The following is a 15,242-nucleotide window of genomic DNA, read 5'->3' on the forward strand; positions in this document are numbered from 1 at the left end:
CACACACACACACACACACACACACACACACACACACACACACACACACACACACACACACACACACACACAACCTTAGGTATTCTTTAATATCTGTCACATCTGTGACATAACAGTCATATAACAGTGGAGCGATATCCAGTGTTTTTCTTTCTGCAGGAGGTTTAAATGACTTTAAATGACTTCTCAGTAACAAGACAAGACCAATGGATCAATCCTCCTTTATTTCTGTTAAATATGGCTGAATTTCTGTCAAATCGAATTCATCACAGTAGAAGTACAGATGTGGTGCTGTATAAAAAAAAGAAAGGGATCACAAATGTATTATTTCAATTTGTTTTCTATTAATCTTCCTGGAAGTCAAAAGTTCAGCCTGTTCAATAGCATGGACTTGACCCACATCGCCAGAAATCACAGACTCTTGAAGTCAAAGCATTACTTCATTCAGTTCAGCTCTAAATCAGCTGAACAAAAGGTGCAGTCGTGAGGCAGATCTAAAAGAAATAACGACTTAAATGTTTGTGTAAGAGCCTTGCCACTGAAACAACACACAGTTTGCTGCAGCCCGAGCCGAAGCTTCATAGATTAGTGGAGAAATGTGTTGGCTATATACTCACACAATTCTTTCTAACGAGCACTTAATTTATCATTGTTGCAGTGCTGACATTCCCGCAGCAGCTGAGAAGTGAGATGGCGTTTGACAATTAGTTGATGTAAAGAGAATTTAATTAGTATTGGTTTTGCTTTGCTGCAGATGGCTGTGCACAATCACATCACTATAATGCATTTAAATCCTCATGAAAATGAACAGTAGAACGGTGTAAAGTAAAGAACATGAGACAGGTATCAAAAACAAGGCCTCAATGGGAAGCTACCACAGTATATTTGGCATGATGGAGTCATCATGTCAAAGGCCGCCAAGCAAAACAAAACTCCCCCCAAGCCTGGAGTGCTTTATGAGCGTTATGTAATGTCTTTATCATTTCCATTTCAAAGTTGGTTATTCAAAGGTTGAAAATTATAATTTTAGAATATTGGCTCCTGGAAACCATAATGCTCTTTCAGATGTTGCATCCTGTTTTAAAGATTTTTTTATTATTATTATAATGTTCAGTGTAACAGTAATGTTACCAGCTGTCCCACTCTGATCCCCAATAGAGCTCTCCATTTGTCCTGCAAGGAAATTATGTTTGTGTTGAGGTTATTTCTTGTGTGTCTCTTGAGCCATTTCCTGCTCCATAAATCAATTTTGCACAACAGCACATTTAATTATCTGTCTCCGGTCCCTGAACGTCTTTCCTTTCCTTTAATTTTTGGAGAAAATCATTTTAAACGAATGGCTATTAGCTGCAGTGATGGAAGTATAAGTCTTGAGTAATTAGTAAGATAAAATATGAATTAAAGGTGATGAGATTAACCATAGTCATTAATGCTGCCTGGAAAAGAGTCATTAAGGCTGGAAAGAACGCTACAGTGGTGATAAAATCCAAGGCGACATCAGGAGACTGTAATGTTGATTTGTTAAGACCCATGTACAGTAGTAGTGCATCAGTTCTTATAGTATTTCTGAATAATTACAGTGCTTATTTTTGTCTGTGATTTAAATTAAAATAACTTGCTTTCAGTCATCAAAGTTATTCCTTGAATGTTATTACACTTTGAAATCCTTGAAAATTCAGGGTCAGTTCTAGGTATATCAGTGTATGATGACATCAGAAACTTTACTGAGAAAAACCACCAATGCAAAAGAGCAGCCAGGTCAGAGCACAGTTAGCAGGTGGTAGACACCATAAAGGGAGCATAATGAATGAATAAATGACTGCTGGAGTTATCAAGATGAGCAGGAGATTTAGGGGGAGATGGGAGAATGGAGCTTCATTGGTGAGCAGGAGCAATCAGTCGCAGTCTAGGGCTGGGCGATATATAGAGATTTTAATATATATCGATATATTTTGAAACGCAATATGGTACGAGACAATATCGTTTATATCGATTATTAAATTTTTTTTTTTCTTTTTTTTTTTTTTTACGATTTTGATATAGCTTATTTTGTGACAAATTGACTTGAATGTTTTATTTGAGATTTGCACAAATGTTTTGTTATTTGCACAACTGTCAACCTCAGTGGAAAAGTCTGCCTGTTACTGTCTACATTGTATTAATTGCACAGTGTATTTTAATTTAATTGTTATGCAGGAAAGGGATATTTGTTTTATTTTATTCAAGAAGCATTTTTATTCTATATATGCAGGCAGTTTATTTTTATTTCATTTGTTTTATACATTTTGATATTGTGCAGACCTCTGTTAATAAAGGTACCTGTGTGACATTTGGCACGAGGCTTTGTATTAAAACTGACTGTTTTTTTAAGGGTTTGCCTCAGAAAAAAATGAAGCTAACAGAGATGCTATGCTATAATGCTTTGGGGGAAACCCCAATTAAGGCACAGAAAAAATATCGAGATATCGAGTATCGCCATTTAGCTAGAAAATATCGAGATATGACTTTTGGTCCATATCGCCCAGCCCTATCGCAGTCAATAGCTGATCAGGAAACATGGGAGGAGGTGAACAGCAAGGACATCAAGAAAATGATTGGATAAGTATAATAAATGAAAAGCAAAATATCACTCACGCTGTGGTTGACAGGTTAAGAAACCAAAAAAGTAAGCTGGAAGATGGGAAGGTTATGCCAGATGTGACTTAAATTTAAGTCACTTTGCTCATTCAGAACATAGAAATATTCCTTCTAATTGAATTCACACTAGTAAATCCACAGTTCAGCTGGATGCTTTAAGTGAAAGTAGTCTGCTCTGGGGTTGTGTTGCGGTGGGCAGTTTGTACCGTTCATGAATACCATGAAAACCCTCATTGTAGGACTTGTTTCCAGCATTTTTGTGCTGGCTGCTTGCATTTGTCATGAATGCCGTTCATCCAGATGTTAGCAGTTACTTCATTTGTGAGAGCTGTCAGATACTCCAGGAAATTTTTGTTTGAGTTTCATTTTGTCCACTTAGGGCTGAAAAAAACAGCAGCAGCACATTCCAGGGTTCGTGCGGCCAGGCAGGAGTTGTTTCCACTCTGGTCCATTTTGGCTGATCTCACGCTTGAACCAGACCATGAACTGAACGCTAAAACATAGAGTGGTGCCCTTGTGTCATGGCCTCAAATAACAAATACTACTCTTTTATTTTCAGAAGAACAGCCTGAGGGACTGATGTGATTAAATATGCAGAAATTTAGAGACAGTTTGTACGTTTTGGATCATGGCCACAAGCTCAGGTAACACTTCCTGCTATAGTGCAGGTTATAAATGTCCCATCATAGCATTATTTCACAAGTTAACCAGCCTTGCTTCATGATAATCCCACACCTAGGCGAGGGATGCTGGGTTGATTGATTTAACTGTTTTCTATGCGAGTCCATTTGAATAACTCTCAGTGTGACCTGTCACCCAGGAACTTCTTGGATCATTTCGGTTCACAAACTCCAGGGCAGAGCTGGGATATGCTGGAGAGATTATATCTCTTGTCTGGTTTTGGATCATCTCCCTATTCCCCCAAGAAGAGCTGGAGGAGTTGGTCGGAGAGAGATGGAGATCTGTGTTCATGCTGCTGCCTCCGTAACCCAAACTCAGATGATGACATTTGCATAATTTCAAGAACGTTTATCTAGGGCACCTGGGTAATTTCTTGAGAATGAGATGTTAGTCTAGATATCACACACACAAACATCATTGTACATGCTTGTGGTTTTACATAAAAAAAAGAAAGAAAGAAATGAAGGCAATTTATTTGGTCATGCAATCAGCACAGACTCAACGGCGCCATTACAGGCAGAGAAATAGTGAAACAGGAATTTCCCCTGATATCCCATAAAACCACACCTTAACTCCCCAGTTGGGGTTCATGGTTTTCAGGGTTGGATACTGTAAAACTCAGTCTTAAAAGTTTTTTTTTTTTTTATCATATTTTGCATATTTTTAAACAGATGTATTACTTTATCAAAGTAGCTAAAACTTCCTGGTAATGGATCAGTGTATTCCCATATGAGAGAACACCCAGAAAAGAGCCAATCAACAAATTTCATCATAATGAGAAGTTGTTTTAAAACTTGATCCAGCTGGAGCTGAAGTTTATTTGACACAATTAATTTAGAAACATTGAATTAAACAGCCATCAGCATCCTCAGTAATACGTGTTTACTTTTAATTTGTAATTTAGTTATGCAGATAATTTAGTCAAATAAAATACTTCTTTGTGTATCATCAGTCTCGGCCTGCTTTAAACTGAAATAATCCTAAAGTTTGAACTGTGGCGCATCCTAATGAGATGCAGCGAAGGGTTTTACAGTGCTGCCCTCTAGTGAGACGAGTGATGGAAGATAGAAATCACCACTCTAGGAAGTAAGAAACATCCACACACACACACACACACACACACACACACACACACACACACACACACACACACACACAGGAGCCTAAAAGTCAGACACAGATACATAGAAAAGAACAAATTTTAAAATTAATTTATTATATTTCTTTGTCATAGAACTCATTACTTCTTGTTGATGGTTAACATACATCCATTCATATGGAGAACAAATGAGTTTTTATTCGTTTTCAATTAACTTAGAAATTTACACTCTTGTTTGTGACCCCCACAGAGGAGAAAAATATTCTTTTTTTTTCCAAAAGTATCATCTCTCGTTTGTGTTTTCCACTCTTGAGGGAAAAGGTCCTCTGTCTCCTCCTCTTCCTGCTCTTTTCCTTTCCTTTCCGTTTAGATGAGTGGATACAGAGGCAAGGGAACACCTGAACACACTGGCACAAAGATGGCCTCAGGCTGATGTGTATTTTGGAAATCAAACAATAAATAGCACACACAATCTCCTTGTTTGCATTAAGTACATACACACTTCTCTCACATGAAAACATACACTTTCCCGCAGTCAAAAAAAAAAGGGTGGACCAACAATTATATATATTTATATATATATATGTATATTAAAAAAAAAAAAAAAAAAAAAACCCTACTATGCTACTCTACAATCATTATCAGTGCATGTGGACAAATCAAGGCAGAGGATAATTATTGTACACCATCACAGATATATGGTTAGAAATAAAAGTAATTTCCTTGTTTTTGTTGTTCTTGACAGCGTTTTGAACGTTTATATTCTAGTGAAAGAGCAAGTGGTTTTGCACACAGGCGGGGATGTAATCGGCTCTCATTTAGGTCCTACAGGAGGAAAACCAAAGATAGAAAAAAGACATTGTGTTGCAACTACCACAATTTCACCAGAATTGTATCCAGTATGAACACAACCAAACCCTCCCTCTTACTTTGTTAATCGTTTTTTGTTGGTTTTTTTCCCCTTCACCACAACAAAGTCTGTGTAGAGTACAAAGCTAATTCTGGCAAACCGGTGGGAGGGTGGAGAGGATTAGACTTGGCATGTGGCCCTGCCGGTTAATTGGCCGCAGACGACACTCTGCCCCGAGGACAGGAGGCCGGGTGGCGGCGGCGTGGTGCCGCGGCGCGTGCCAGTCATCTGCCATGGCGGTGCCGTTGATGTTTCACTGTGCTTTCTCTCAGCCTCCTTTGTCAGTTTTCAAGGACAAGATGGATGGAGGGTGAAGGAAATTGTTGTGTGGTATACGGGGAAGGGGGTGGGTGCGGAGCGCCTTCCGCTGGTTGTTGTGTGAAAACAGACCAATAATTGTGTGTACAAGGGAATGTGCAGCCAATATATTTATTCAGGAGCCACAATTAGCCAGTCAGAAAATTTTCATCCTTCACTGCACATTTTTTTTTTTTTTTCCGATAGTATCCAGTCCACAGGTTGTTTCTGGTGCTGCTTCATGATGCTGTGCTACATCAAAACACCAGACGCTGAATTCATTGTGATAAAACATAGCATCAACGGCCATTACAGAAAAATAAATTCAATAAAAATCATAACCCTGTTTAAGATGGAGGCAATGCCTTGCATGTGCTCACTAACAGTTATATCTTCAATCAAGATTAGCATAAGGGAAAAAAACTTAAAAACAAAATCACATCCCCCCCCAATAAGGTGCAAATCATAGCTTTGCAGGCAGAAGCATTGTTTTTCATCATGCAAAACGAAAAAACAAAAAGTTCATATCTTTATCTAGTTGGAGGGAAAACAGAGCGCCCACAAAAAAGAAAAGTAAAAAAAAAAAATCATGGAAACTGTATCCTGGGTTGTTCTGCAGAGTCACGCCCAGACCGCTTCTCATTGGCTGAGCGGTGACAAAAATGCTTTTTGGTCAAACAATGAAGCCTTCATGGCAATCACATAGCAGTTGGGCGCAAACAGAGAACTACAGTAGTGTGGCTGTGAGACCAGCAGAGGACAGGGCGGCGATTGGACCACAGTAAAGAAAAAAACCCTCAAAACAACTTTAACATAGGCTTTACTGTGTGTGTGTGTGTGTGTGTGTGTGTGTGTGTGTGTGTGTGTGTGTGTGTGTGTGTGTGTGTGTGTGTGTGCTGTCCTTCTGTGAGTGCATCTGAATGTAAACCCCTCCAAGACAATAATAAAACACGTATTAAAAAAAAAAAAATCAAGTGGTTATATGATGCTGTCAAAATCATGAGGAAAGAAAAGTTACAGCATCAAAACAACAAAAAGTTCCCATAAAGCAAACAAGATGGGTGCCATTTCTTTTGAAGGCCCCTGAACGACGCCAAAGGAGGTAAAACATCTGTGAGGTGGAGTGGAAGTCTACTCGAGCAGTAGGCTGAGACAGTGCTTATGAACTTACACATTCCTTCACATACACACGCATCGCCTTAAAAAGACATTAAAAATAAAGCTGCCAAGTGGATGAAGTTACAAAACTTAAGTGTATAAAAACAAAGTTAAATAGAAAAACAGAGACACTCATCACCTCTCCCTCTGTATTTCTCAGATTACAACCCAAAACGACATTAAAACCTTTAACACAAAAACCCAGGAGGAAAAACACATTGATTGACTTCACTTTAAAGCATAAGTGCAAACCAAAAGAAAAATAAAATGTAGAGATTACAAATGCGGAAAAAGAACATTCCCTCCCTTTTTCCATCTCTGCTTATGTTTCTGATTGCAGGGAATTCAAACCCCCTCTGGAGGCTCCCTCTCATACTTTCCCCCTAACTGTCCTCGCTACCGTCATTTGCCTTTTTACTAGCACCCTCTCCACTCATAGCTTCCTCTTCTCAAGTCGGGTCAGGCTGCAACAGGGACAGCAAGGTACAGAGAAATCCAGAGAGGTTCAGGTTTCAAAGTAGATTGCACAAAAAAACACAAAAAGAAGTAGATCAACTCTAGACACATGAAGGAATGGAGACAAGCGAACGTTACGCCCTGCTGTTGTTGGTGTTAATCTGCAGCCTGAACTAACTGGGTAGTAGTGATCTGAAATATTACATTAAACTGAATCAGATCTCCGTCTTGCCTACATTCAGGTTCCCACACACAGTCTACAGTCAGCTTCAGAGCAGCAAACTAAGTCATATGTACGACGGAGTATTAGGGCCAAACAAAAAAACAAAAAAAGGAAATTACGAGAATAAAGTCATAATGTAATGAGAATAAGGTCGTAAAATTACGAGAATAAAGTCATAATATTACGAGAATAAAGTCGTAAAATTACGAGAATAAAGTCATAATATTACGAGAATAAAGTCATAATATTACGAGAATAAAGTCGTAATATATTATAAATATATACATATAACTTCACAAGATGCTCAATATTCCTCATTTTAACACAGGGAGAAGAAGCTCTTCCTGTTAGAGTTCTCATAAATTATATTCTCATAATATTACGACTTTATTCTTGCAACATTACGACTTTATTCTCGTAATGTTACGACTTTATTCTCGTAATTTTACGACTTTATTCTCGTAATATTACAACTTTATTCTCGTAATATTACGACTTTACTCTCATAATATTACGACTTTATTCTATTACGACTTTATTCTCGCAACATTACGACTTTATTCTCGTAATTTTACGACTTTATTCTCATTATATTATGACTTTATTCTCGTAATTTCCAATTTTTTTGTCTTAGTTTGGCCCTAATACTCCGTCGTACATTTGGACCAAATTCAAACAAGCAAAGAAAAAAATCTCTCAAATATTACTGGAGGGGAGCTAATGTTGGGCCGTAGGGCCCACTAATTAACCGACCCGATTTTCAAGGAGAGGTTTCTGCTTGTCTCCGTCTAATCATGTCATCGCTTCGCTGTAAACAGGACTAACTGGATTCATAAAAAACTCCCAACTGTAACACTACACTTTATTTAAATCTTAGTGTTTAAGGTGTTTGCGTCTCTTGCTTATCTGAGCAGCAATCGTCAGACGCTCGTCCCTCCCCTCCAGTTTCCCATGGTATCGGCTCTGCAGCCAGGTGTTGGCCGGTCTGCTTGCCCGCCGTTTTGCACATGTCTGCGTCAATGCGCCCATCTGTCTCTGGTGTGCGACTCTGACTTTCATATTTCTGATCTGCCGTGTCACAACATATGGACTCCAGTACCACATTTGCTTATCACCTAAAACCAAAGCCAACAATCTGTCCTGGAACACATTCACAAGTGTTCTGACTAATGAGCATGTGCATTCACACACAACCGCCTCTTCTGCAAAATCCCCACACATCCCTCAAACAAATTCCAGTAATACCCAACTTCTTTAAACTCGAGGTTCCGATGAACATTTTACAACCGTTTTCTCAACAGAGCTGGTGAACGGTCAACTGATTTGCTTATTAGCAAAACTGTAAACGAAGGGGAGGTTTCCTTCAGAGGAAGCCGGGCTTTTTGATGCTTTGAAGGCTCACTTCACCAGAATGTGCTTATTTACTTCTGAGGGTTTCCCACTACACTGAAAAATGTGCCCTATTAGTCAGTTTTCGAGGATTCAGGATCCAGCCACCCTTAACATTCCAACACTACTTGATTAGATTCAACTATTCCTGTGCTGGAGTGGCGAACAGCAGTGGATCCATCCCAATATGTGCAGACCCAACCTGCTTTAATAATCGCTGCGGTGACTCTTTAACCCCATTGGCATAAAGTAGAAATAGGTGCAGTGCAACAAAATCAGTGCTGAAGGACCACATACGCACTTCAGAGACATTGGCTGGTCTGGATGGATGTTTTAAGAATTAATACTTTCAGTGCTGACACATTATTGCAACGAGCTGCCAGAGCAAATGGACCGCTCACTTTGTTGGCTGTGACTGTTTCCTGCGGCTGTCATGAACACAGTAACAACATGTTTACATGCAAGTCTGTGGCTAGTCCCTGTGTTCCAAGAAACTTCATTTGCATTCTAAAGCGTCAAGGTTCGGGCTCATATTGATAAAATGTACTTCACAGTCATCTTCGCACTTCTCATGTTAGAACCGCTCAAAGGGAAAAGGGGAAAACAAAATGAGCGGAGCAACAAAGTCAAAAAAAGGACTCCAGTAAGGCAGACCCCCGTCCCTCTTTGATTTCCGGCCTGCTGGCTGCCAATATTTCTTGGAAAAGATCAATTGGTGAAAACCGCACGGCTGGTGGGGGTTCAGAGCCGTGAAATCGTGTAAACCCTGCAGACAGGGAGCCAGTTAGCTATTCTGTGAGCACAACAACAGATGGGGAGTAATGGTGGTGGTAGAGCAACATAGTCCTCTAGGACATCTGTACAGGACACACACACACACACACACACACACACACACACGCTGAACATGACAAACATACAAACGTGTGGTGGAGAGGTGGGGGCGAGGCTTGCGGGCTGATCCATTTAGGCTTATGTTTCAGGATGTTCTGCGCTTTAAGGAATTCATATTTTGTGTATTAAGGCAATTAAAACAAGTGCTAAAATATTACAAAAAGCCTCATTCACCTCAAACCACTCATACATTTTAACATTTCTATCCAAGAGTTACCTTAATCTTAAGTGCGGTTTGATGCACAGAGGTCCTCTAAAGCAGACAGCCTGCACAAAGACCTGCACAGACAACTTCTCTGGTTGTTGCAGAATCACTTTAGACAACTTTCATTCAAATAATTATTTAACGCTGCTAATAATAATAAATGTAAGCATGCAAAGTAAGCACAAAACTGTGCCCTACCAACGCATCCTCACTTTTGCTTGCTGCAAAATTTGCTTATGTTTTATTTTTTGCATTTTGCACTTAATTTCCTGCTTTTGTTCGAGTTAAAAGACATAAGCAACAACGTTCACTGTAGATAAAGTGTTTGTGAACTGAAAGAGATTAAAATTAAAGCTTGCGGCTTTGGTTAAATATTTCACAGAACGATTGAAAATGCGATGAAATAATCACAACACATGTATGTTGTGGTTTTACGCTTCTGTTCTTACCAAGATTGTTGTAGTAAAATAATGGGAGGGAAAGCCTTGAAGGGAAACCCTGAAGAAACAAGAGATTACTACTGACAAATTACTATTTATTAATTTTTACAATCATGTCCAACATTTTCCTTGGAGCTCTAGTTGATGTCAATTCTCTTAAAGTGACTACTGCAATGTTTACGGGTTGCAACTAATGGCGTATTCGTTTTTTAATCTACCTTTACACAGCTGGGTGGCGATTCTACAGTATGTTCACATAGCATTTAAATGTTGAGGGATGGAGGTTCCAGATAGAAAAATTGTTACTTGCTTGTTACTTACTTGCTTGCTTGTTACTGGAAAGCTTCTGAGTGGCTGCCTGTTTTAGCGGGGATAAAGTTTGTGAAGATGCTGAGTCATGCTCGCCTAAATTTGACCAGTATTTGAGAGATGCGTGAATGTTTTATTCACATTCAACCCCCACCTTAACTTTGCTCATTACTTTACTGATTTTAAATCTGAACATAAGCAAATATGACAGCAGTGGGCAAGAAATGCAATTAGACTGTCCACTCACGTAAAGGTCTGAGAAATGTTAACATCTGCTGATGGCTGCAATCTGCTGAAGTGTCCTTGAGCAAAACAGGCCCCTCAAGTTTGGAGATCAGCCTCTCCGCAGGGCAACATCATAACCTGGTTTATAATGTTCTTTTACAAGGACAATGTGTTGTTTCCTTTACTTTGTTTATGGCTTTGTTATGGAAAAATAATACTAGAGTTCGTCTTGTTTTTTTCCCGTTTTTACAAAATAATGCTTTACCCAATGCGTTAGTCTTGGATTTTGCTACAAAGACGTGTTTCCTGGCAACCACTCCTGCTCATTCACACTGTCATAAATTAAATAAAAAAAACAAAACAGAGACTGGAAGGAAGGTACGCGCCTGCCACCTTTAGCAGCTCTGCAGAGCCGTGACATTTACTAAATGTCTGAGCTTAAGACGTTTTGCATATTTACCCAAACCCAAGTACAAAAGTTTTCTATAATTTCTCTTGAGTCGCTCACATTTTAGACTCGTGGTCTGCAATCTCAGTGGATGACGTCAGACTGTTAAGGATCTCAGGAACTCATCAAGGGGATTGTTTCCATGGCGATAACAGGGCAACAGGTCAAGTGAAGGAACCCAGGCTTGTCTTTCAGTAACACCCTTATTTGGCATGAGTCACTGCGCCTGCTGCGCGCGTGCACACACACACACACACACACACACACACACACACACACACACACACACACACACACACACACACACACACACACACACACACACACACACACACACACACACATGCAAACACGTGTGCTGTTCAGCAGATGTGCAGTCTCATTACAGAAGGCTTAGTGGGGACTTGATGTGAATCTAACGCCTCTTGGCAGGTTAAAGACAAATGCTAGCACCAGTCCCAATTGGGACACAATAGTTGTTACATTTATGAGTTGGAATTTCACTAAAAAATATGAACTCACTGCTCTTCTTTGCAAACAGTAGCATATAAATCCAGAGTGAGTCCGGATACGGCTGCACTTTAAGACCCTGATGTCGTATGGAAGGAGACAAGTTTTATTTCTTTACTAACAATCAAATGAGATACTTTGGGCGGCTTTATGTGAATTGATGCTAACAGAATACAAATGGTATATTGCAGGAGAAGCAGATGAACTCTATTCATTAAATCAGCAATAAATGTGCCTTCTGTGATAGATCAGCGGCCTGCAGGGTGTACTCCAGAAAGAGTCGACGTAAGCTCCAGCTGTCCAACCCCAACCCTCACTACCCCACCACCAGCACCCCTCCTTGCAAATCCTATTTACAGCTAATATCTCTGCAGCCCCTCTGAATTAAGACGCTTCTTTGACCATAAACACCAACACCAAACCCCTTAACAGCTGCCGCCACATACCGTGCTGCCATCGCAGGAGCAGCACAGATCAGAAACAACTGTCAGTCGCCTGCTGGCTAATCTTATTTTCCCACCGCGAGCTTACGGCTATGAAGACCCAGCATGTCGACAGTTTCGTGTTTCAGATGACACGACCAGAAGTGAAACAGGGAGGCTGGAGTTCAACTTCTGATTCAAGGACATCTTACACAAATGGGTATTAAAAACATTTTTTTTTTTTTTTTAAATGAAGCAATTTGAGAATTCTCTTCTAAGAAGAAATGCCTTGTTTCTCAAGAATCAAACTTTTATCTTTGATCCAATTCCAGCCTCATCAACCTTTTAGCATATCTCTTAGAGTTGCTCTTAACCTTAAAATAGCATTTTACTCAAAGCTAAGAAAAAAGGTGTCTGCTTAGCTCAGAACAGGCACTAAAGATGTAGATGCACATATTCAATCTGCAATGAAATGGAAAAAAAGAACAACGTATTAACTGTTTCTTGATCTGTATTTGTTTATTCCCAGAATATCTTTCCCTGCTGCTCTGCCATTGACCAGGGTTGGGTTGAGACCAGCCCACCCCCCTGGCCTCAACCCACATCACACACACTCGTGGACAAAAGTACGCCAAATAATCCACATCACTAATTTGTACAAAACGATTCGGGGTAGGGAATTGGGCGTCTAGCCATGAGGACAGGTGTTTTACGGCAGGGAGAAGGACACGAGCGCTCACAAGCGCTCACGCCTCAATGGTCAGATGTTAGTTATTTTGGGGCGTGTTAATGGTGATTCCCTGTCTTTCTGAAATAGTGAGAGAATAAGAGTGCAAATGTATGAGTGAGAAGAAATTAGAGACATTATTTAAGACAGGGCTGAAAGATAAGCAAATGGAGGAGTGAAATAAATCGCTTGTTAATGGGGATTAACGAAAATTTAAAAAAAGAGACAGACAAAGAGACAAAGAACAAAAGAAAGGAAAACCTTGGAAGAGTCGACATTCTGCGATTGGCAGCTGAGTATAAAGCGGAATATTTAATGGAGCTAACAGTTTTCAGACGAGGGTTGGTTTCGTCTGAAAACTGCAAACACTTGACTGATGTGAATCCACCCACTTATCTCTCTCACCCTTTCATCACATATGTTAATTTCCACGAAACAAAGTTGTCTCACTTGGTGGACATACAGAGAGGGAAAGTAAAGGCTGATCTTCCACCGAAGTGCTCTCGACTTTCTCCTGACAGCACAAGCTATAATGGACGAGGGCCCAAAGTAATCTGATCTGAGCGTAAACGCCGGGAAAAATATACATGCACACTCTGCACACTCACTCATGTAATTCTCAATTTTCCTTCCTTTACGCCGCTGCGCTTATTCCTTCTTAATCCTTCTTTTTCTCTTCCACTGTTTTCAGATCTTAATATCATTCCCGCCTTCCCCATACTGGAATGTCTCTCCATTTCCTCGAATGAACTCGTCCTCCCTTCATAAATCAAAACCGTACGACACGAAGACAGACAACACGCACTATTTACAAACACACAGACAAGTCTAAGGTGCACGTAGATGAATGGGAGTACTTGTATGAGCAGAAACCTTCCCACTGAGTCCTTCCTTTTAATTTGGCGCTGCGTACTCCGCGCAGGGTATCATTTAGCTTTGTGTTTTCTCATCCTGAAACCCCAAAATAATGTCATGTCTGAGCTTGAGTTTGGTTCTGATCTGAAAAGAGGTCACAAAATTATGACAGGAAGACATCTGAAGGTGTAGAATGAAGCTGAACACAGAAGAAGCAGGAACATGAACCAGTTTGTAAACTTCGGCAAATGCAGACAGAAACAACGGCCGGTCCACTTCCGACTTTGTGTTCACCGCAGGTTTTACACGCCTGCACAAATACCCCTGGGTTTTCTTAAAAGCTGGCCCTTTCTCTCAGAGAACAGGTTTGTCCAACTGCGAGGAGAGGAAAGTAAAGATAAACAGGTTGGGCTGTTATGAGAGAGACAGCTTGGCCTCTCCCCGCACAAAAGAAAGGAGATGAATGAGAACAATGATTTTGTCTATCCAGTGGTTGTATCCTCTCGATGCTCTTTCTGTAAATCCATGGTCAATGTGATTCAGTGTTCCCTTTTTTGACCCCGTAATAATGATTTTTTCAGAGGTTTCAAATCCCTACATCATCAGTGTTGCCTGGAGGAGATCCATTGAACTCCAACAAGACTTGTCATTCACATCAGTACTTTTCCACCCCCAAAGCTCAGTGCTGAGGCCTCTCTTGGGCCTTACAAGTTATTTCACATATTTTTTTCCACAGCTGATCTTCCGAGTACTCACTCATTATGGACACTGTTGTAAGGGTTTTCAAGGAGGTAGCGGTACCTATCATAGTTTTCCAGCATGTACTTAGGGGCATACATATGCTCTTTGGGGTCCACGGGGGGATATTCCTGCAGGGAGCCATCAAACCAGCCCCCTGTCCGGATCAGATTGCGGATGTAGTTGAGGTCACGTTTGTCCTCGTAGTCCCCCCAACGGGGGAAATCTCCATTCTGGGCTGACACCAGCTTGAAGTAGATCCCCTCGGGTGAGAAGCACCAGGAGCAATGCCACCCAGCAAAGTGGAAGGGGCTTCCCACGGACCACTGCACCAGGATGTGGCCGGTGTCGTTCTCGTACTTGCGGAAACCGGGCATGGTGTAATATTCGCGACGGCGCAGTTTGATGCCGTCGCCATCGTAGACGTCCCGTAGCATCCCCAGTGTGCAGCCTGACACCACCTCTAGAGACCCGAACTGCTTCCAGAAAAAGCCATACAAAGACTGGACAAAGAGATACAGGAGAACAAAACAGCATTACAGACATGACAAAGAGCTAACATCCTGCATGACTTCAATTCTAAATCTTTATCAGGGAATAAGAATCCTCCTGTGGACAT

The 15,242-nt window shown here is 40.6% G+C and overlaps 2 protein-coding genes across 6 annotated transcripts in view; both read right to left on the minus strand.

The window, feature by feature from the left end:
* LOC133442628 (parvalbumin-7-like) overlaps positions 1-15,242 on the minus strand; it is a 470,342-nt gene that overhangs the window by 345,074 nt on the left and 110,026 nt on the right. The gene's annotated exons all lie outside the window — the stretch shown is intronic.
* mgat3b (beta-1,4-mannosyl-glycoprotein 4-beta-N-acetylglucosaminyltransferase b) overlaps positions 11,932-15,242 on the minus strand; it is a 75,565-nt gene continuing 72,254 nt past the window's right edge. For all 5 annotated transcript variants that reach the window (XM_061720582.1, XM_061720586.1, XM_061720569.1 and 2 more), the window contains one exon: positions 11,932-15,126. In XM_061720582.1, the coding sequence (XP_061576566.1) occupies positions 14,638-15,126 (489 nt within the window). In that variant the 3' untranslated portion in view covers positions 11,932-14,637. The remainder of the gene's footprint in view (positions 15,127-15,242) is intronic.

This window comes from Cololabis saira, chromosome 1 (genome assembly GCF_033807715.1).
Source record: "Cololabis saira isolate AMF1-May2022 chromosome 1, fColSai1.1, whole genome shotgun sequence".
NCBI classification, from domain to species: Eukaryota; Metazoa; Chordata; class Actinopteri; order Beloniformes; family Belonidae; genus Cololabis; species Cololabis saira.